Here is a 24,603-nt window from a genome sequence, read left to right as displayed (position 1 = left end):
GGAGTGTTAGGTATCCTGCGCTCTCAACACACCCGACTCGCTATCAAAAAATAAATACAGTCCCAGAGTCACCGTTAGGTACGACGACGAGCGAAGCGAGGAGGAGTGTTAGGTATCTTGCGTTCCCAACACACCCGACTCGCTATCAAAAAGAAATAGGGAGAATTATAAATAAAACAATAATAATAATAAAAACCGCAGGGCAGCTTGTGGCGAGCTGTTGGGGAGTAACGACCCCACGGACCCGAGTACTCCCGAGAGTCGGTCAGGGTCTCCGTCTCCGGCGTGTCTTCGTCGGTCGGAGTGGACCCCAAGGGGACCCGCAGGACTCTCAGCTTTGGCTTGCCTTCATTGGCCGTCCAGAGAGGAGTCGTTAGAGCTAAATGCTTCAGGGGTGGAAGTGAAAACTTGCATAAGACGCGAGTTGGCACAGTGGCTGTTATCAGCCACTGGGTAGAAAGCGGCGTACACCTCTCGACACCCCTGAGCCGCTCACACCGGTGTTGCTCCTGGTCGTCTTCAGGACGGCATTATCAGGGGCCCATCTAGTGGGCGGCGAGTCACCGCCTGCCTCGATAAATAAAATAAAATAAATAAAAAAGCCTTTATTTCTTACAGAGTTAAATTTACACTAATATTATATTTAATTACAAAGAGTAGTTGTTGTTAGTAGGTAAGAATCGTGAAAAAAGTTTGTTAGAATTTTTAAGAATTATAAAAATATGATAGCATTATTATTATTTGTTTCGTTTTCCTGTGAGTTATTCTGCAAGAACCCCTCTGCAGGTAAAGGCCTCCTCCAAGGTGAACCAATCGTCTCTGGATTTTGCAGTTTGCATCCAGTTTGGACCCGCTGTACGTTTGATTTCGTCCTCCCACCGATTTCGGGGTCTCCCTTGCTTTCTTTTGCCTGGTGGTCCCCTCCACGCGGTGACAATTTTTGTCCATCTCTGGTCTTGAAGGCGCGCGACGTGTCCAGCCCACTTCCATTTCAGTGCTAGAGCATATGTCAAGCCATCTGTTGCTTTGGTGATGTTTCTGATTTTAGTGTGGCGTATTCTGTCTATTCTTTTTATATTTAACATACTGCGCTCCATTCCGCGCTGGCACGTAGTAATTTTATTTTGTAAATCCTTGTTAAACTTCCATGTCTGACAAGCATAGGTCAGGCATGGTATGAGGCAAGTATTCATTACCTTGGTCTTTAGATTGATTGGCAGATTGCTCTTAAATATTTCTTTTAAGCTCCAGTACTTATTCCAAGTTAGCTGTGCTCTGCGTTCCACCTCTTGGTAATTGCTTGAGATATCGAAGCTAATTTGTTTGCCGAGATAAATATATTTTTCAGTATATTCAAGTGGTTCGTCGTCGACATATATTGGTAACTTGGTGCTGTTGGACATTAACATAGTTTTGGAGAGGTTCATTTCCAAACCAGCGACTTTGCTAGCACAATTTAGAGACTCTACCATATACTGTAGTTCATTTGCTTTTTCTGATATAAGGACCAGATCGTCGGCGAAGCGTAGGTGGCTTAGGTACTTATTTTTGACTCTTATACCGTGTTTTTTCCAGTCAAGTTTGTTTATTATTGACTCTAGTACAGCTATAAAAAGTGTAGGAGATAGAGGGTCCCCCTGTCTTACACCTCTTTTGATAGGGAACCAGGGACCGGCTGTTTCTAGTTTAACTCTACTCTTGCTATTTTTGTATATGCTCTTGATGACTCGTATATAGTAATTTTCCACATTCTGCGTTGTTAGTGTTTCCCAAATGTAATTATGTGACACTGAATCGAAAGCTTTCTTATAATCGATATATGCTAAGTAGAGCGGCCTTCTTTTCTCCTGGTATTTCTCTATAAGAAGTTCCAGTGTGTGGATATGATCGATTGTAGAGAAGCCCCTTCTAAATCCTGCCTCGATAACTAGTGAAAACATTGTTATGGCAGGTGTCCGGACGTCTTTGCAATAACCCAGTCTCATTGTCCTCCCAAACTTCAATCCATAGACCGTTATACTGTTCACTTTACTACAATAGTCCCAATGCCTGTTGCGACCGGTTCATTGGTGTCTATTGTTGCGCCCGTGAACGGGTTCCAGCAGGCGTTCTACATGACATTAAAGCTCTCCAAGAGGCCTCTACGTGTTGGATCTATATCCCCATGCAAGCCTATCAAAAGACCGGGATTTATAGGCCCGTGAAATCCAAGGAGATACAATAATAATAATAATGGATTTATGATAAATAAAGAATAACAATTGTAATCTTTTTATTTTAATTTCAAATTAGCACCTAGCGCCTTCAATAAACCAATTTAGGCGGCATGACAACTTTATGCCGCCTAAATATTATGCAAAAAAAGTATCTGCGAAAGTACTATTCGTTTAGAAGACAGTTATGCTCATAAACATTATGGCAATATAAGATTCGATATTATAAAAATCTGCGAATTGATTTATGCCAAAGCATACTCTGCGTAAGGTGTTTCTGCCAAATGTTAATTCTGCCAAAAGACGCAATAGCTACACAAAATTACTAGCTTAGATTAACTTAGAGATGTAAAGGTCTCTAAGTGTCAGAATCATTAAAAATATAGGTATACACAATCAAATTAAATACAAAATAAAATTAAAAATTTAGAGATGTATAAGGTCTCCAAGTGTCTAAAACTAAAACTAAGTTAAACAATATAATTCAGCAATATTTGAAACGGTCATTTTGTTCCAGTTTGCCTCAGCAGGAATTTTTCGTTTTTAATATGATTTGAACAACGAGTACAGGTCACGATATTACCTAAAGCGATTAAAACAGCAGGAAGTAAATTGTCTAGATTTGTAGTTACTAGTCTCGTACGCTGCTGAGGATATATCATTTTATTGCAAATGGTGCACACCACATCATGATGGCTATATATATTTACATCACTAAAAAGCAAAAAATAAATAATTTTTAATTAAAAAAAAAAACCGCCTTCAAAAAATATCCAATAAAGAAAATAGTAACTATATACACAGTAAGATAAAACACTAAAAAGGTTAGAAATAATAAAGCTTTTTCTGTATTATAAATCCAAAGTTCGTTAAAGAACCCCTTTACAAAATATATTATTTACTTACAAATCAATAATAATAAACAATATTTGGAGTCGGTGCCAGCAACGATATAATGGGATTAAGATTTTGTTAACATACCTACATTATCTACTAATTTCTAAGTTATTGAATTGAAAACGACATTTAAGTTTCACTAGTTATTTTTATATGGTTGCTGGCACCGACTCCAAATATTGTTTATTATTATTGATTTGTAAGTAAATAATATATTTTGTAAAGGGGTTCTTTAACGAACTTTGGATTTATAATACAGAAAAAGCTTTATTATTTCTAACCTTTTTAGTGTTTTATCTTACTGTGTATATAGTTACTATTTTCTTTATTGGATATTTTTTGAAGGCGGTTTTTTTTTTTAATTAAAAATTATTTATAACCAATTATGATATTAAATGCGCTCTAGTATAAATGCGCGAGTATTATCTTGTTCTAATTTTTTGTCCGAGAAAGTAGTATGACTTAAAAAATTGTCCTTTTTTTAATTTATAGAAAAGTATATTGGTCAAATTATAGGGAACAAAACACGATACGACGATCACATGCGAAAAATAATAGAATGTAGGATTGAAAACCATCGCGGAAAGGGACTCCCTAAGAAAAGTTACATAGATCAAATAAAGCATTGGCTAGACGTAGAGTAGCATGTATCAGGAGATGAAGGAAATTGCATAAGATTGGATGAAATTGTAAAGACAATAAATTCTCTCTTAAATTTGAATAGAAAAGAATCTATATTTTATCATATATATACATATATCGGAGAAAACTAAAAATTATCAATATTATCATATATTCATTCACACATATTGATGAGCCCAACTGTAGTCGGTTGAGTACCGCAGACTTAATCCTGCTCATTTGTTTACTTTTAATCTCCTATCCCAACATTATGACAACATTAACCTTCTCTTTAGCATAAATAACAAATGCCTTCCATGGCATTTCCATCCTTAAATTTTTCCTTCTATTACAGTATTTATGTAATCGTCATATCGTGCCACCAACATGAAAGAAGAAGAAATCCTCTTCTGTTCCCAGTCATCGTCATAATAAATATATTTTTATCTTACTAAATTTAAACTTTTTCATTAATTTTTTGTTCTGTAAACTTCATACCTCGCATCCAGCGCCTTTTCCTCATCTGAAACGCACAGCGCGTGCTGTATTTAGGCGTTTTTTTTTTTTACCGGATCCGGTCCGGATCCGGTGATTTTTACCGGATCCGGTAGCTCCTGAAAAGTGCCGGATCCGGCCGGATTACCGGATCCGCCGGACCGGATTGCAATCCCTAATTCACATAAACATTTCTCTACCCCAGAGACTATTCGCCAACCGCGATTACGTGTACCTCCGGCGCCATAAAGAATTCAACGTGAAAAGCAAATGTCTCGCCCATAAAGACGCCATCTTCACCACGCCCGAGCTGGAGCCCTGCGCGCCGCCGCCGCCGCCCGAGCGGCCCAGCGTGCACACGCGCGCTAAGCTTAAAGCGCAGGAGATGGAGCGAAGCGAGAGGAAGTTAGGAAGGGAAAGCAGAGAAGAGAAGGTGAATAAGGTCAGTAGATATACAGCTTTCAAAGGCTTTTGATTCCGAAATCAGTCACTATTCAAAGTCATCAGTGATGAAGATAAGTCATCAGCAGGGCCCGTACATTTCATGCCGCTGACGCAAAAATAACGTAATTTCACATACAGGCTTTTTTACAACACTACAATTTAGATATAGGTAAAAAACTTAACTAAGTCACCTGTTGTATGTAGTTGTGACGTGTTCGAATAGACATTTGTTTTGTTTGTGTGTGTCTTTTAAACATGTATTGTCTATTCGAACACGCAACAACTACATACAACAGGTGACTTACTTAAGTTTTTTACCTATAACTTACCTATTAGGCGGGTCCACACAGAGCGAGCGTACGCGCGAGGCAATTTCCGAGGTTGCCAAATTAAATGATTAATCTTTATGAAAATACTAATTGGAATCAACTCTATGTAGCGTGACGTCATTTTTCCGTCAACGACATGAAATGTACGGGCCCTGGTCATCAGTGACTCATGAGTTAGAGTTTGACCAGCGAGTCGCTGCACAAGCGTTTTTAGAGAATTCTATATATGGCAATAATTTTAGCTGTCAAAAGTGTCAGAAATATTGTCAAACGAGTTTACACATAACCTAGATTCTCATGTTAGTTCCTTCGTTACGGAAGTTTATATCGTATTATAATGGCTAAACCGATTAGAAGCAGTGTGAGGAGCATATTATTTACGATAATCAGTAACTATAATCAAGTTCGACACGACGAAAATGAGAGATTACTAGAAAAGAAGCGAATATTGGACGAAATCATTCAGGCGACCGGTAAGTCATTATCAAACAATGTTGATGCTTCTTGTAGCACATTTTAATTTACGAGATAGGAACATTTGTTTGTATTACTAAACTTATGATTTATTTATATTACAGCGGGCGTAGATGACGAAAATGTTAGAGAAACTATTGAAAAGCTAGCAAGAGAACTGAAGAATGTTATTGATAATAACGCATCAGAATCAAGTTATTTAGAGAAAGTGTCTACTATGACAGGTAATATAAATAATCTATATTTTCACATCTAGGTTTATTAATATTTTAGTGTTCTTTTGTTAAAATTCCTATTGTTAAAACTGTTTTTTTTTTTCAGGTGTAAGCATTCGTACACTACGCACAATTAAAAAAGAGGGCTCTATTAACCAAGGCCAATGGAATACGCCAGGGAAAAAACGACCCCGGCCACCAACTGTGTCAAATTTAGACAATTTTGATGTGTCAGCCATTCGTAATAAAATTAACGAGTTTTATTGCGTCAAAAAGCAGGTACCTACTCTAAGAGCCTTACATGCGGATTTGAAAGAATCTATAGGATTCTCAGGATGTTGTGAAACACTGAGGAAAATACTACACGAGAACGGATTTGAGTTTAAAAAAAATAAAGAAGAGCGCTCCATCCTCATGGAAAAGTTTGAAATATCTGGGTGGAGGCAAAGGTTTCTTAGAGCTATACATAAAAAACGGCAAGAAGGAAAAAAAATTGTGTATCTTGATGAGACATATGTCCATCAAAATTATAGACCAAAGAAGTCATGGCAAGGGCCTTCAACTTCCGGTTTAGTTGAAAAAATTTCCTCGGGTAAGCGGCATATTATAGTGCATGCTGGATCAGAGCAAGGATTTGTGCCAAATGCTTTGCTTGTTTTTAGCACAAAATCCAAAGCAGCTGACTATCATGATGACATGAACAGTTCAAATTTTTTAAAGTGGCTACGAGAAATGTTAATCCCAAATTTGTCTGAGCCCAGTATAATTGTTATGGACAATGCCAGTTACCATGTAACACAAATAAATAAGCCTCCAACCATGCACAGTTTAAAGGCTGACATTCAAAAATGGCTAAGGGAAAATAATATCCCATATGAAGAGTGTTTCAAAAAGGAAGAATTGATGTGCCTTGTCGAGGAAAATAAAATTGGTCCCATATATGCAGCAGAGGAGTTATTGAAGCAGCATGGGCATGAGGTCCTTAAATTGCCTCCATACCATTGCGATCTAAACGCTATTGAGTTGATATGGAGCCTCACAAATCGAAAAATAGCCAGCAGAAATGTGGGGCTACCGGGTTCAGATACGGAAAACTTGATCCGGGAATGTTTTACAATGATTACCCCGGAAGATTGGAAAAAATGTACAGACCATGTAATAAATGTGGAACGAAAATACAAGTCTAAGGACAACATTACAGACACTGAACTAGCTCCATTCATAATAGAAGTTCGGGAAAGTGACAATGACAGTGACAGTTCTCTGTCAGGCATTGAATTTCTTGAATCCGATTTTGATTATGAATCTTAAATAAATAGGCACCTTCTTTATAAACTAACAATATTAAAACTAGATTGAAACTAGATTGTGTTTTCTTTCACCTTACTACCTTCAGTTCAGCTCCATTATACAATATGTCACTTTTTTATTATTACTAATGGGAAGCATAAATATTTCCCTTGTGAAGGTTTACTTTAATAGCACAAGGGAAATATTTATGCTTAATAAATAATCGCCTGTAATTAACCCGAGTTCAAAACTTCAAAATAAAACACAAATGAAGTAATTTTTAATCCTATCAAAAATATAAATGTCATATGAGAACCAAGTTATATTAAGTTAAGTTATATTATGACATATGCCTTGGTTGTTGACTTCAACGACCAAAGAAATGAGATCTAAAGGGTGCCGTTTAATGGTCAGGCCTGAAATTTATTTGTAACAACAAAGTATCATTTTCTATAACTTATCGTTTTTTAGTATCTCTGATAATAATGATAACTATTCAATCATATTTTTAATTTTTAAGTGGGCTAAATTAGAGGCCAGGGTTTTAATTGCATTGCAACGATATCCTCAGTCTGTTTACTGTATTAAATTTACAGTCTGCTACGTTGCAGACTTCAGTCTGTCACTAATCAAAACAAAAATTAATTACGTATGAATTACCAAGTATCAAATTACTTTTTTTGCACTATGCTTCGTGTTACCAGTTAAAGATTTTTTGAATTTGCCGCTTTTTTTTTGTGCAGCCACTCGCTGGGCAAACTCTATCACACCGTTCCAGCTTTATCTTGGCTTCTGCCACGGTTCACTAAGGGGTTTCTCCAACATAATCCCAACAATTGGCGCGCTCACTAGGTTTTCCGAAAGGGGCTTTCATCTGATCAAACATAACGCGGATATTAGCTTTATTGAAATTATTGCAGTTTCATTATAATTTTTCATATTACTCACTTAAAAGCAGTTGGAAGATTTCTAAATTATGTATTAATTAAAAGTCATCAATTCAGAGGTCGGAGTTTCCACGGCAAATAAGACTACCAAACTAGCTGGTGTTGAAAACGAGTCTTTTATCAATAGACACAGAGTATTATTATTAAAAAAAAACATGCCGATAAATCTTCAATATTTTATAATAGTTCGTGACAGTTCATTTTAATTATGCAACAGATTATATATATTTTTATATGTCTTATTCCATCTGAACCTAGCAGAAAGAACAGCAATGTTATTTTAAAGTCCGTTAATTTTCTTTTCTTTTTTTTCGTAAAAAGTAATTCATAGCGTTGTTGTAACACGGACATTATATTCAAATCCACCAAACAATTTAAAGTCATGACATATCAATGGCATTTTTCCGAGATGGTACGGTCACGTCTGAAAATATCAATACAAAAAAGTGCCAAAAATATGTATACACGACTTTATTGCCCATATATTAAGGTGGTGTATACATATTTTTAGCACATTTTTCGTATCGATATTTTAAGACGTGACTGTACTTGCGTTTAGTAGCAAATCTATAAACTCATACTGAACACTAATCAATATGTAAACAGGCCCTTAGGCTAGTGTACATGCTCGTAGGAGCCTTATGAGATAAAAATAAATCAATATCCCCAAAAACAAGTTAATTAGAACACCAGTTTCTTTGAGAAAGTTACTTAAGTTAAGCTCAGGAATGCACCCTTGACATTAACGGACTTTTAAAAAAAAACACTGTGTATTGCACACGCATATTACTGTCCCTGTTTTAATGTACTAAATTACTTGCACTAAGCGTCCTTTGTTTATTACTAGTTCGCCGGCAATCGCATGTCCCGGCCTCTGTGGTAATGTACTATTGTCGCAGGTTTACGTGATCGTGGGACGTTCGTGCACTCACCCTGATGCACCGGAAACCAAGCACGCCATCAGGGTCCAAGAGTACTGGAGCCACATGGTGGTGCGGACCATCGACGGACCCGACAGTGTAAGTAAAAATTCTACTTACATGAATAACTATTAAATAGGCGGGTCCACGCAGAATGAGCCGCCTCGAGAGGAAATTGCCGCGCGAAGCAGCTCGGTCAGTGGAGACGTGCTTCGCCCGAGGCAATGCAGTCGAGGCATGTCTACACAGATAACAAAACAAATAACAAAAATTAATAGAATTTTATGCAACAGTTGTATAAGAAGGGTCAAAAAAGGCGAGTGGAGTGAGTTACAATGTGAGCCGGAGCCGAAGGCGTAGGCGAACATTGTAAAGGAATACGCCACGAGCATTTTTTGACCTACTTATACAACGTTGCATACAATACTTTTCCTACGAGTCAACAAAAATAAATCTTAATTTAGGTAAACAAAGCAAAAGTGTATAGCCAAGACGACGAGCATACCTTGTTACGCGCCCGGCCCGCCCCGGGCCGCGGCCGGCCGGTCAGCGACACCTCGTACTCATGAGGCCCTGGTACTTGCTACTTGCTAAATTAAATTTTAGGACAGTTTTTTCTCAATTTTGGCCATCGTAGCCTACGGAGACTAACAAGCAACGCTAAGCGGTCTTCGTAGTCTATGGGTGTTGCTCTATTACGGGTGTCACATGCGTGTTTCTGACTTATGAAGTAATTATTTTACTATGCAACCAAATGAATATTTTACGATATGCTCGTGGCGTATCCCTACGCCTTCGGCTCCGGCTCACAATTGTAACTCACGCCACTCGCCTTTTTTGACCCTTCTTATACAACTGTTGCATAAAATACTATAAAAGGTGTCCTCTTGTCTCCATCATCAGATCAGCTCGATGGTACCATAATATTGCATTGTCATCCAATTTACATATGTATACAAATTTTCAGCTCAATCCGAAACCGGGAAGTGGATCAAATTTAACTTGCAAGATTTGATTACAAACAGACAACGGTCAGGTGAAAGTAAATAAAAGCTTGTAAAAAACATTGTGTTTTCACATTTTGTTCGGTTTCATAAGTAATACTTAACTATTTTTTAAAAGCGTTCTTCAATAAATTACATGTTAACATTGTTTGCTTTTTTTCTAATAAAACGAGGTATAATATCGTGCGCTTAAGTCACATTCATTTATTCAATAATGTTTTTGCGATAAGTACTCTGTGTGATCATTTAGTTATACTCTCCTAGCGATACTTATAACAATAATACAAACGTCAATACGTATACAGGCGGGCATGGAGTTCGTGCTCACGTACTACGATGAGCCGTCCGTGGGCGGGCTGCCGGCCGGGGTCTCCGCCTGGGCCACCGGCCGCGCGGCGCCCTCATACCTCGCGAGGATGCACCGCGCCGCGCTGCACTACCGCAAGTGGCGGGCCATGCACACGGTATGTAGCAGCAGCTGACATGGACGAGCCGTCAGTGGCCGGGCTGCCGGCCGGGGTCTCCGCCTGGGCCACCGGCCGCGCGGCGCCCTCGTACCTCGCGAGGATGCACCGCGCCGCGCTGCACTACCGCAAGTGGCGGGCCATGCACACGGTATGTAGCAGCAGCTGACATGGACGAGCCGTCAGTGGCCGGGCTGCCGGCCGGGGTCTCCGCCTGGGCCACCGGCCGCGCGGCGCCCGCATACCTCGCGAGGATGCACCGCGCCGCGCTGCACTACCGCAAGTGGCGGGCCATGCACACGGTATGTAGCAGCAGCTGACATGGACGAGCCGTCAGTGGCCGGGCTGCCGGCCGGGGTCTCCGCCTGGGCCACCGGCCGCGCGGCGCCCTCATACCTCGCGAGGATGCACCGCGCCGCGCTGCACTACCGCAAGTGGCGGGCCATGCACACGGTATGTAGCAGCAGCTGACATGGACGAGCCGTCAGTGGCCGGGCTGCCGGCCGGGGTCTCCGCCTGGGCCACCGGCCGCGCGGCGCCCTCATACCTCGCGAGGATGCACCGCGCCGCGCTGCACTACCGCAAGTGGCGGGCCATGCACACGGTATGTAGCAGCAGCTGACATGGACGAGCCGTCAGTGGCCGGGCTGCCGGCCGGGGTCTCCGCCTGGGCCACCGGCCGCGCGGCGCCCTCATACCTCGCGAGGATGCACCGCGCCGCGCTGCACTACCGCAAGTGGCGGGCCATGCACACGGTATGTAGCAGCAGCTGACATGGACGAGCCGTCAGTGGCCGGGCTGCCGGCCGGGGTCTCCGCCTGGGCCACCGGCCGCGCGGCGCCCTCATACCTCGCGAGGATGCACCGCGCCGCGCTGCACTACCGCAAGTGGCGGGCCATGCACACGGTATGTAGCAGCAGCTGACATGGACGAGCCGTCAGTGGCTGGGCTGCCGGCCGGGGTCTCCGCCTGGGCCACCGGGCGACCAGCTCCTTCATACCTGACGCATGCACCGCCGCACTGCCTCAAGTGGCGGGCCATGCACACAGTAAGCAGATGAAGGCGCTTATACCACTAAGAATGCGATGCACTATTACTATATCTGTCTCTTGCTTACTATATGTGCTCGTCGCATATAGCGGCAATCGTGTACGGTACTATTACCTGCTATATCTGTTCCGCTCTAGAGGGCCAGTCATACCGTATGTATATATATATATATGACTGAGGCCTTCGTATCTACACTCCGTTCCGTGTAATATTAAACTCTAGAAGACCACAGATTCAGCGATTATGAACCTTTTCTGTAAATAAAAATTGCAATATGACGTGAACGAATACGAAAGTGAATTGTAAAAGACAGTAGTCACAACTGTAATCGAGTGCTGTTAGCCTCTGCCTCTTTACGTGTTTCATACGGAAACTTTATTTATTTATTGCAAACTACAATTACATATAATATTCAAGTATTTACATTTTATGATTTGAAATTGGCTAAAAATTATTGTTGGACCAATTAAGAACAAATATTTTCTTTCCGGTATTTCTGCCAACTGTAGAGATATTTGACCCCCCCCTCAAATAAATTTGTATGTAGGGGTACAATCAGCAATAATTTTTTTAGCTATAACTTTCCATAATATGCCAGGATCCGCCGGACTTCGAGCCGTTCGACGCGGAGCAGTCCACCCCTCGCCCCGTGGGCCACAAGCCGCGCGCGCCGCACACACCGCGCGTCATCAACGAACTGGACATGGAGGTTAGTACTGTACTGTAATATCACAGGAATGACCTCGAGCCATTCGAAGCGGAACAATCCACACCTCCCGAACATATTGTAGAAAATTTTATTTACTTTACTTACTAATTCAGTAGAGTTATTAAGTTGCATTTTGTCTGGACAGTCCTCGCAGCACGGCCCGGATCTGGACGAGGTGTACGAGCCGCGAGACAAGGGCACGCAGACAGACGCACACACACAGGACAGCAAGCGCGACGTGGGCGTCGACCCTATCAAACATGAGGTACAATCCTTTAACATAGTATGAAACAGGTTTAACATTTTGGGCCTCCCCCCACAAGCGTCTCCCGAGCGTCGGCGTACCCAACTCTATGTGTTAGGAACAGAACGAAGAAGGCCCTTTATTTTAACTGATCTTCTTGTCTTCTTACTCACTAATTCAAGTCAATCTGTGTCCACTCACAACAAAATAATATGCATAAGGCCCCGAAGTCGGAATGGTTTGATATTTTAACTTTAAAAGGTACTAAAACTAACTTTAACTTTACTACTTTAAATTACTTTAACTAAAAAAGGTACTAAAACTAACTTTAACTTTACTACTTTAAATTACTTTAACTAAAAAAGGTACTAAAACTAACTTTAACTTTACTACTTTAAATTACTTTAACTCAAAAAGGTACTAAAACTAACTTTAGCTTTACTACTTTAACTAGAAAAAGTATTTGCGTAAATGTAATTTAAATAAATATATATTTACTATAAATTCATGCATGTGGTGTTTATCTATAAGTAATTGTTATGCTTAGCGTTAATAGTCAAAACGTTTGTATTTATAACTAACAAAGTGTAAACAATTGTTGGTGAACCAATAAAGAATAAATAAAAAAAAAAAAAAATTGCAGGCACGCTGTATCGGTCATGATTGGTTCTTGTCAAGTAGTATTTCTTCAATCTAGAAAATGACTGAATGACGTTCCGAATGGTGGATATCCAGTAGAATGAAAGAACGTAAATTTGACGTATAACGTTGCTAGATGAAATGATATATTCCTAAACACTATGGCTGCTGCTCGACGTAACATTAGCGTAACTGCGCAGCGACGTCATTTTCGATGGCGCCGCTTAGACGCCGACGCTCAAAAGACGCTAGTGTGGGGTATCTCTCTGACCGCCTAAGTCGTCAACTGACGCGCGCCCAATATGCGTCTTCGTGCGTTTCGATAAGATTCAAGTCTTCACGTTTCGATAAGATTCAAAATATTATGTCGGTTATGGTTACCAGGTCTAAAGTATTTTTCATCATACTCGTATATGATATACTACTGATTTGTAAACGATATTGAAAAATTATCAAGCAACTTTGGCTAGCTGTGTCTCAAGAGTGTAAATGAAAAAAAAAAGAAAAAAAATGTAAGTCAAAACCTATGAGAACTATGTAGAGATTATGGAATAATTTTGTTGCAAATTTAATCTGCTTAAAACTCTTTTTAGTGATTTTTGCCGTGATTAGTTAGTATAAAAACCGGGCAAGTGCGAGTTGGACTCGCGCACGAAGGGTTCCGTACCATTATTTATAAAAACGGCTAAAAATTATGTTTCTTGTATAGGAGCCCCCCTTAAATATTTATTTTATTCTGTTTTTAGTATTTGTTGTTACGAGTATAGCGGCAACAGAAATACATCATCTGTGAAAATTTCAACTGTCTAGCTATCACGGTTCATGAGATACAGCCTGGTGACAGACGGACGGACGGACAGCGAAGTCTCAGTAATAGGGTCCCGTTTGACCCTTTGGGTACGGAACCCTAAAAATGATAAACTCAAAAAAAGATTTTTAAAAATTCTACGTACCTATTTCAACCATATTAAGTCACCCGGACCCGAAGGGCTTTCACGGTCAAAAACTTAGATTTGACCAAACTTATTTAAATTTTGATTTTACATATAATGCAACGTGCGTATTTATCAACTGGCATTACATTTATATTACACATATATACTGAGTCATGGGTGTTTTCTATGTATTTAAGTATTTATAAATATTTATATATTATATATATCGTTGTCTAAGTACCCTCAACACAAGCCTTATTGAGCTTACTGTGGGACTTAGTCAATTTGTGTAATAACGTCCTATAATATTTATTTATTTATTTTTTCAGACAACCTCCGATGTTGGTGACAAAGTGTTTGTAAACGTCAAAACGAAAGACGTCACCGCGCAGGAACAGGCGAAAACGAGCGACAAAGTCAAAGTTACTGAAAAACTCAAGTCCAGTGATAAGGTAAGTTTTGTATTGTTATGTTTGTGTGTGTTAATTGTTTTTCCCCCAATGTATAACAAAATGAATAACTGGTATAGTTATTTTAACGAATCATTGTTCAAGTTAAGTTTATCATTGTTTAAGAACTGTTTAAAATCAACGAGCAAACGCAAACGTGTATTGAAGATAGGGGCTTTGTTTGAAATATATTATTTAGTAGTAGAGGTCCAACGCGAAAGGATTTTTGGAAACACATCGTCGTGTGTAGGAAGTGATCCTGCCTACGAAGCAATAGGTCCCGGGTTCGAATCCTGGCACTGGTAATTATTTGTGTATTTACCACAGATATTTGTTCCCGAGTTGTGGATGTTTTCTATGTATATAAAGTATTTATCTATATCTATTATATAGTACACAAGTTTTATAGAGCTTACTGTGGTACTAGGTAATTTTGTGTAAAATTGACCCAAATGTAGTATTTTTATTAAAGTATTTTCACGTAAATTCGGAAACCGATTAATCCCGAAAATCATTCAAATTATAGTGTTAAAATTACCCGACCACGGCTAATTTTATTTATTTATACCCTAAATGGGTTAATATAGCGTTTAAAGTTCTCAACGACTTGTACGCGGAGGCTATGCCAATACGAATAAGTTTTTTGACATAATATTTGTATGTAAAAGGTTGAAGAACCCAAAGTAACGGAAAAAGTCGTATCGGAGGAGTCGAGTAAAGAGTCAGAGTAACAAGAGGCTGCCGAGAGCGAACCGACGAAGGAGGTACGGACATTTCTAACCTCGAACATATTTCAAGTCTGTTTCGTAGCTCTGGCTAACAGATGTACAAACTTGAATTTAACACTTTTCAGGCATACGATTTATCTTGAATTTTTGGGCCCATTTACATTTATTGTTTTTTTTTAGAATTTGATAAAATTTGATGGATTCATACATGAAGTCTCCTATTCCGTACAATATAAGGCTCAAAATTATTTTCGTTGTCTTGTTTCTGACCACTCTGTCACGCCTGTATCTATGTCTTCTATCAAATAAATAAAAAAAGACGAGTGCTATTGTATGTCTTTCTAGCTGTAGATTATATTAGAAAAATTAAAAACAAAATTTCATCTCATACACAAAGCTCCACTCCGTCACATTGTTTGGGGACAAAAAAAACAACGAAAAGAAATTGGACCCATAAGCACAGAATAAATCATAGTACTACCGTACAGAAAGGAAACTTCCTACAAAGCCGAAGTTTGACAGCGACTCAGCGACGAATCATGTTGTCCCTTTCTAATGTATGGAACTATCGGCTATTTAGGGTTGTCAAAATTCACGTAATGATCTTATCTGTGGTTGTGCACGCACAGGGACGTCAAGTTGTGCCAACCCTAATAATTGCTCGGAGCAATGAGCCGAACGGAGCCGAGAAAGCCCGGACGCTCTAGTTTCCTCCCCCTGCCATAAGCCCGATTTTAATGGATGTCCTACAAAATCTTCCTCTGAGTTACGAGAACGTATTGCATTTTCGTAACTCACGGATAATTACTTTTTTGCCCCAAATTTAGTTTTCGTATTTATTCCACCCAGAATGAGGATCTCTTCAAAGTTACCAAATTTTATCAAAATCTAATTCAAAAATAAAATAAAAATTGGCTCTTTTAGTAAAATCGTCTAGACTAGATTTAAGCAGTCTGAAAAGCGGTTAAATTCAGCTTTCCGAGGCTTCGTTTTATGAACTGAGTCAGGCTTCCAGCTTAAGCTTATTCTAGTTTTCGGGAAGTTCGCACGCGGCCTACCGCAAGAGATGTGTGAGTATACGTAGCGAGGGATGATTGTTGTAGTGTTTTCAAACGGGAAGGGTAGGGTGACATTTTTTTTACGACGAAACTATTAGAATTTATTTAAAAACTGATTATGTAATTAAAAATACATTTTCTGTCCTCCGGGCGGAAAGCGTCAACTTTGCTCCCGCTGCGCTAAATGAAGTTGCCGCTTTCCGCCTCCGTCGAGCAGAAAATTAGTATGCGCACCACGGGAGGAAACGTAGGACATTCCATACCGCATGTTTGCCAATTCGAGTTCATGGAACAATATTACACGCGGCACACAATTTCCTACGTCCTCCCTTAGGACACAAATAACTATTCTTAGACTAGGAGCTGAAATGGTTAAACTTATCATTTTCTCTTATTAAATATAAAGTAAATGAGTCTTTTTCAAATTCTGCAGTGACATATGTCGTTTCGGTTTTCAATTATGTAGTAAACAAGAATCGTTTGGGCCATCAATGATTACAATCCAACTCACCATATTTTGTACGAGGGGCTGAAATAATTGAAAATCAAAGATTCATTTATGAAAATAGATAAGATACATAGATACCTTCCAATTTTCCTCATTTTTATGGTGAAAAGAGGGTTACATTATTATTTTTTATCTAAGTTGTACATATAATTTACCCCCAAAATAATATTATTTTGCAATTCATGTTGACCCGTAAAACAATAATGCCAACGTTATAAACAAAATGTTTATGTCAACATGTATGTATATGCTCTTACGGACCATTTCCTCTATACTTGCCTCAGAACTAAGTGGCGAGTACGGTTGTAAATCATCTCTTTCGCACTTGGGTCAAAATTCTTTTCGTCGTCTTGTTTTGTCTCCAAAAAATGTGACGGAGTGGAGATATTTGTATTAAATGAAATTTTGTTTTAAAATTTCTCATATAAAATATAATCTTCAGCTAGAAATACATACAATAGCACTGGACTTTTATTTGATAGAAGACATAGATACGAGTGTGACAGAGTGGTCAGAAACAACAAAACGAAAAGAATTTTAACCCACTTGCATGGCCTTATGGCTCCTCTACACGATGGCCCAGCGTAGGCCAGTCCTAGGGACGCATTTATGCGTCAGATGGAGCAAGTGATATTGCTATCTCATTTCACCGCATAGCTGCGTCCCTTAGACTGGCCTACGCTGGGCCATCGTGTTCGGAGCCCTTATGGAGTGGAACTCGCATCAGTACCGAGACTCGCAGTAGTATCCTAAGATCGGTCACCTTTCTCGTTTGTAGGGTTAGCAAAAATGTTAAAGTGCAATTTATAAAAAAAAACCATAGATATGTTTGACCGTTTATAAATTAAGACACATATCATATATCCTGGAGGTTGTTTCAGGAGATTCGGAAATTTCCTTGCGTTCATGACTTCCCTATATTCTAACTGCTAACATGACATAACAAGGTGGGCATGCTTTAGTCTTATTCTTTAGTAGCTTGAGTAGCTGGTTTAAATTATTACTACATTACTATTGAGGCCGGGAAACGAAGGGTTGCAGGCCAAGTAGTTATAGACGGCCGAGCGTAGCGAGGGGATTATTTGTACTTATTTTACTTGTACTTGTACCTTTCTATTTCCCATGGGTAGTTCATACTTAAGAAAACAGATTAGTAGGAAACTCGTTGTTTTTACAAGCTTTTATTTAATATTTGTTTGTAATCAAATCTTGCAAGTTAAATTTGATCCACTTCCCGGTTTCCGATTGAGCTGAAGATTTTCATACATATGTAAGTCGGGTGACAATGCAATATTATGGTACCATCGAGCTGATCTGATGATGGAGACAAGAGGTGGACATAGGAACTCTATGATAAAACAACGCAACCTAATTGTGTTTGGGGTTTTTAGAATTTGCTCGATGAGTATTAGTTGCCTGTGGAAAGAAAAGTACAGTCAGCGATAAAAGCTTGTACCAAAAATGATTTTTTTGCCAAAAACTTATTAGTATGTTTGCACTTATGTTGTTATTTCTACTAATATCACTGCATTTTACTCTCGTCTCATTATCCGGTAGATATTTAATTAAAAAATACTAATATAATGTGTCTTCGGTTACCACAACATAATAGTACATTACGATACAAGTGCGAAAAATAGGAAATTCGAAACGAGTGGCGATAAATTAAAACACGACCGAAGGGAGTGTTTTAAATCGACACGAGTTGCGAATTACCTATTCGCACATGTATCGTACAACGTTTTACAGTACATATGGCCCTTTAAATGTTCGACACAGTAACGTAATATGCTACTTCTCGCACTAGTGCAAGAAGTAATCTCGTGTCGATTTAAAACACTCCCTTCGGTCGTGTTTTAATTTATCGCCACTCGTTTCGAATTTCCTATTTTTCGCACTTGTATCGTAATGTACTATTACAGTATATATGGTGCTATTTTCCCGCACGCGTGCGGGAATGAGCACTTTCCGTGCATATGTCGAAACTTTAAAGAGCCATATGTACTGTAAAATGTTATACGATACACATGCGGATTGGTAATTCGCAACTTGTGTGGATTTTATCACCACTCGTTGCGAGTTTCCTACTTTCCGCACTTGTATCGTAAATAACTAATTTATAATCTAAAGTAATCAGGCATATCGCGTATGACAAATTATTCATGTATTTTTAGTTCATTATACGCGATATAATCCGTTAAGTTTTTACCTAATGTAGTTAATTAATTTCTTGCTGTTCCAATATTTTTTGTTGCTATATGTTTCTCTCTCCCACAGGAACAAACAGAGGAGTCAGAGGGAGAAGAAACATCGAAAAGCAGATGGTGGCGCTACCTGTACCCGTTCTATTACTTCGTCTGAGCGTCAATTATATCTATACAGTGCAATTTTATACACAGTTCAGGATTGTATGGTGGTATCCTGCCTTTAGCATATATTTAATGAATTTCTCCAGCCAAGTGTAAAATGAAAATAATATTTGAAAATATTATTGACTTAATGTGTTCAAAATGTGCACATAATGTAATATGTAATTTTTCAACCCGTTTATTAGGAAAAGGATAGATGAACTCTCGTATCGAGAATACATATTATAAAACAAAGACCCCGCCGCGTCTGTTTGTCCGTCTGTATGTTCGCGATAAACTCAAAAGCTACTGAACGGATTTTCACACGGTTTTCACCTATCAATAGAGTGATTCTTGAGGAAGGTTTGAACTTGGACTACCCGTGCGAAGCTGGGGCGGGTCCCTAGTTATTTTTATAAAGATTTTTGTTAAATACACGCTTGATACAAAGGATGAAATAATTGTCGATTGTATGATTTCCGAACAAATACAATACAATTTCAGTTGATTGTTGATTTCAAATAAAGAAATAATACGCACAAAGTTGTGCAGAATATTGTAAGCGCATTTTGCAAGATGAAATAGATGGCGCTGTATGGTCCTGTACATGTGGGAAATATGCGGTGACGTAAAACCACTCAAATATATTCCAGTACTACATGTAACTTCCACAATTCCACATACACACAAATGAAAAATCTAAGCCACTGAAATTTGAACCTATAGTGCAGGGAATACAGTTGATTTTATTTTGTTTGAAATAGAAGGAAACAAAACGAATGCAACTCTGTTCCAATTGAATATGATTTAAATTTCATCGAACTGAATAAGTCCTATAGGTAGGACATTGGGCCTTGCGAGGTGAAGTATAATTACCACATTCTGTTTGGTTTCTTTTGGGTTACTTCTTCACAGAACTAAGATTTAAAAATAATAGTTACACCTTAACAACGCGTGGACACGTGGTACGATACCGATCTGTCAATCTCAAAACTGACATTACTTCAACCAAAAAACGTCACTTTTCTCAGATCGGTATCGTACCGCTGTTATGGACAGTACAATCTATGTGTATGAAAAGTGTTCATCAAAAAACCTTAAATAGGTGGCGCTTTAAATACATCACAAACAAATTTTTGATTTTGATAAAAAACAACTAATCGCTGATGTGAAGTGCGCTTCACTCCGTCAATAACGTCTAAGTTCATATCATGTCCTTGTGCTACTCTAGCGCCACCGGAGAGATTTCGAATTATTATTTACAGCTGCCAGCTTTAGCAACAGTTCTCCTATATGAGATTGTCCTCCTTACCTCTAACATCCATAATCTCTGTGACTTAACATTATTCGAATCGGCCCGTAGGTCGAAAACGTTACCATACCTGTCACGTTCTAACAAGTATCGAAAGTGACAGGTGATAAAATGCGACCATGCCTACCTAATTCGAGATAGGTAATTTTTGACCATATTTGGTCGGTTTTAGGGTAAGTTTGTCAAGCGTTCAAATTTAATAATCGAAGTTCCACAAAACGTATTTCGGCGTTACCATTCGAAACTGCGGGTACATTATTTTGCACCATAAGCCGTGTTATTGTTTTATTCTGAAGATTAAACACAAATAGACTTGCGCTTAACTAAAGATAAACTGATAGAGAAAGTTTGAAGCTAAAATTTCGAACTAAAACTTACCTCAACATAGTCTATAGTTTACTCAATTTAAATAAGTAGATTTAAATGCTTAAGAGCTCATCTTACAAATATATTCTTCGTCGCAATTATTCATTGCATCGCCCTACGGCCACGTGAATACAAAATTCATAAACTCGGTATCAACATTATATTTTTTACTCAAAAACTGTTTTAGTTTCACGAAGTTATTATTTCAGAAAACAAAAGCATAATCAATTCTGATAAAATTATTAACAATAATAATCGAGAAATAAGTATTGCAGCTGCGTTCTTGTTATTATTTATATATATATTTATTATTCGTAAATCGCTCAATCCAAATATTTGGAATGGACGTCATTAGTTTGAGCTTGCTTTACATTAGTGTGGCTAGTAGAAAATGAAATAATACATGTGTGGCATAGAAAATGTATGTAGACTACGAAAATTATACACAACTAGCTTATGTCCGTTACTTCGTCTGCAAAGAAATTAAGTAAGTAATTTTTTTTTATCTAAACCGGGGCTGATGTGCCGTCGGAGTGTTTCTAAAATTGCGAAATTTCTACATGGGAAATAAATCGAAACTTTCTTATTAATGTATATACTACTACGCTGACGCAACGACCCAAAGTGAGTCCTGGGGCCCATTTCTCGAACGTTATTAGACTAACATTATTAGTCTACGAACTCTCAAGTCGTATGAGTTACCGTGGCAACACAATAATAATAGACTAATACGGTCAGCGGCGGTCGGGGATAAGTCGGCAGCGATTTTGATAGCCCAGACGGTGCAAGGGTTATTTTAAACGTCAAACTTCTATTGCACCGTCTGGGCTAGCAAAATCGCTACCAACTTATCTTGGTCTGACTCTAGATTTTTCCCATTTTCAAAATGAAACTTTCTGTCCTCTGAGAATTTCTTGAATTTCCCGAAATCATTTACAAATTTTTGGGAACTTCGCAATTTGCATAATTCAGCGGTATAAGTGTCAAGGTAACGGACAGACACTTTCGTGCCTGTTTATGGTATTCGTAGATATTTTTTGCATAATAAGAAAAATGTATATAATTTTCGTGGTTCTTCGGTTTTGTGTAAGACCTAGTGAGTATAAGTAGGTTTTAATGAATTCTAGTAAAATTTAAACCAAATTTTCTATAGCCATTCTTCGCCAAAGATTTTTAGTGACTATCTAAAATATTTAAAAAAAAATCGTTATAAGCATGATGACGGGCGAATAATGCCTATAGGCTTATAACTACGCTATTTTTGCTTATATTCGTGCAATAAAGTGGCATAATTGAAAAATCATTGAGCTCCACAGACGTTGCAACTGATTCCATGCAATTATCAGTGCCGTCTGTCAAATCTGTTATAACTAAATGAAAACCTAAATATATAAAATTGGTATGTTACACCAACAGATACAAAACTATGACCCTAAAACTTATAAAGTGCAATTACATTCACACTATCAGGCCTGATATCACGACCGATTACAGCCCGAGAACAATATTTCTCCGTTTCACGAAATATCTGCACACCGTTTACAATATTCGAAATGTAAAAAAATAGTTAATATGCAAAAATATCAAACATAGAACATTTTTGGCAATTGGAAACAAAGTTTTTTTTTTCATATATTTCAAATATTGTTAACGATGTGCTGATATTCCGTGAAACGGATAACGATTATTAGACCCGTTATCGGGAAGTGTGGATGTTATTGGCACTTAATATTTTTATAGGTAGTCACATTGTTTTTTTTTGTTTACACTTACAATAACTAAAGTATGTACAGTATGTAACAACAATAGTGGGGATTCGCTTAAGCATATTCGATATCGTGTTCTGATTAGAAAAAATTAGAAGAGACATATTTATGGCGCGAAAAAAAAAACATTTTTGTCTATGGGGCAGGTCGTCCAAGTCGGCCAACCTTCATACAAAGCTCAAACATTTTTGACGTCGTAACAAATTATCTTCTATTTTTTTCTTAATTTGAACGATACCGAATATGCCCTGAAACGGATCCCCACTACTTTTGTTACGTCCTATAGGTATAAATTAACTAGATTGAGTGAACCCGGTACCCGGGTAACATGCACACTTTTTACTACCTCAGTCAGAACCCTTAAGAATCAGGTACATTACATAGGTATTACCTATAAAGTTTACCTTTGCGCGTTGTAAACTAGCCGTGGCTGGCAAGAGGTTACGAGCAATTTGCTGCTGTCGACGTAGTCATGCAATACAATGCAAGTAGTAAAATTAGTTTAAATAATTAATAACTAAGCATCGGAGTTTTTATCGCACGGTAAAACGTAAGCGAGCTATGGAGTCGAAATTAGCAATAAAATTCAACCCATATTCATTAATTTATTTAATTTGTGATTTTAATTTTATAATCAAAGATAAGACCAGTTCATAAACGATTCTTTAATCAAAAATTTAAGACAAAATCCTTAAGTAACTTTTAAAATTATGAAGAATTGCCATTTTTTGTTTATTACGAAATTACAGAAAAAGAGGATGTATATTGAAGGAGGAAGCAATAATATATTTATAAATTAATAAATGCAAAAAATGGTGATTACTACTCAAAGATCATTTATAAATGCGTCAAGGTCTTGTCCTTGATGAATGAGTATGAGTACGAGTTGAATTTTATTGCTAGCGTCGACTCCATCTCCATACCTCCCTAACGTCTTACCGTGCGATAAAAACTCCGAACACAAATAACAGAAAATGTCGATATTATTGCCAAGACAAGCAAAGAAAAACAATTATCAAGTTGCACATGGGGCAACGCCATCTGGTAAGAATGCCGAGAATTAACATCAGACTAAATGTTGGATGGAGATGATAAGTCGTAATTATTAGCATGTATATGGTTATTGTTATTTATTTACCGTCGCGGAATTGTGTCATAATGAAACCTGAGAAATAAAATGCCTATGAACAGTAAAAGGAAAGCGTTTCATGCTTTGTCTTGAAATATTTGAGCGTTACTTGTTATGACATTATTTGCCCGGCTACTGTAGTCTTACATATAGAGAACAATAAGAAAAACGCACAAACATTAACAGAATAGACGTCCCACTGCTGGGCAACTCCCGTGCACAAGGTAGTGCCCACTCTTTATATTATTTTATAGTTTTATCCTAAGTAACAGGTAGCATTTTATATTGTATTTAATTTTGACCACTATAAACTATGAGCGAGCTATGGCAGATAATGAAAAAAAAAATCGCAAAATTAAATTACATTTTCAGCAAACAACTGTATTTCTTTACGAGTAAAAAGTATGATAAAAAAAAGCGAAACTAAACAATTAGTCTCTGGTCAAGCAGACACTAAAAAGGTGACAAAATTGAAATAAGTAGTCGTGGAAGCACATGAACTGAATTCTCATTGTACGTCGGCCAAAACCGATGTTTGACAGTGGAATCTAATTGTCCCTCTTTAACATGATACGCTCTCTTTCTCGCTCGCTAGCATGCTTTAATACTGCTCGAAGCAGGCGAATCGAAGGCCGAGCGTGCCCGTACCACAGAATAAATAATAGTACTACCGTATAGAAATATCACTTCCTACAAAAGTTTGACAGCGATTTAGGGACGAATCATGCGGTCCTTTTCTAATGTCTGGCACAATCCTTTTGGCTATTTAGGGTTGTCAAAATTCAAGTCATTATCTTATCTGTGGACAAAATGCACGCAAATGGACGTCAAGCCGTGCCAACCCTAATAATTTCTCGGAGTAATGCGGAGGCGAGAATGCCCGAAAGGAGGAGTGTCGCCCCACTACCCGTACAATAGAGTTACGATTTGCGCCTTTTTAGTGACTGATTTAGTTGACTATAATAAAAAGTCACCAGAGTTTAATATTAGTAATATTACATAGGGTTATTGCCATTACATTTAAACCTGTGTTGAGAGATCAAAGTTAT

The 24,603-nt window shown here is 38.3% G+C and overlaps 1 protein-coding gene across 1 annotated transcript in view; it reads left to right on the top strand.

The window, feature by feature from the left end:
- LOC133531285 (uncharacterized) overlaps positions 1–23,065 on the top strand; it is a 36,041-nt gene extending 12,976 nt beyond the window's left edge. Inside the window, exons 6-14 of the mRNA XM_061869417.1 lie at positions 4,432–4,668; positions 8,825–8,944; positions 10,155–10,313; positions 10,473–10,766; positions 10,926–11,219; positions 11,962–12,072; positions 12,218–12,337; positions 14,220–14,342; positions 18,911–23,065. Coding sequence (XP_061725401.1) covers positions 4,432–4,668; positions 8,825–8,944; positions 10,155–10,313; positions 10,473–10,766; positions 10,926–11,219; positions 11,962–12,072; positions 12,218–12,337; positions 14,220–14,342; positions 18,911–18,994 — 1,542 coding nt within the window. The 3' untranslated portion in view covers positions 18,995–23,065. The remainder of the gene's footprint in view (positions 1–4,431; positions 4,669–8,824; positions 8,945–10,154; positions 10,314–10,472; positions 10,767–10,925; positions 11,220–11,961; positions 12,073–12,217; positions 12,338–14,219; positions 14,343–18,910) is intronic.
- The last annotated feature ends 1,538 nt before the right edge of the window (positions 23,066–24,603 follow it).

The sequence above is a fragment of the Cydia pomonella genome, chromosome 25 (assembly GCF_033807575.1).
Source record: "Cydia pomonella isolate Wapato2018A chromosome 25, ilCydPomo1, whole genome shotgun sequence".
NCBI classification, from domain to species: Eukaryota; Metazoa; Arthropoda; class Insecta; order Lepidoptera; family Tortricidae; genus Cydia; species Cydia pomonella.
The sequence above is the reverse complement of the archived record's forward strand: the minus strand, read 5'-3'. Positions and strand labels throughout refer to the sequence as shown.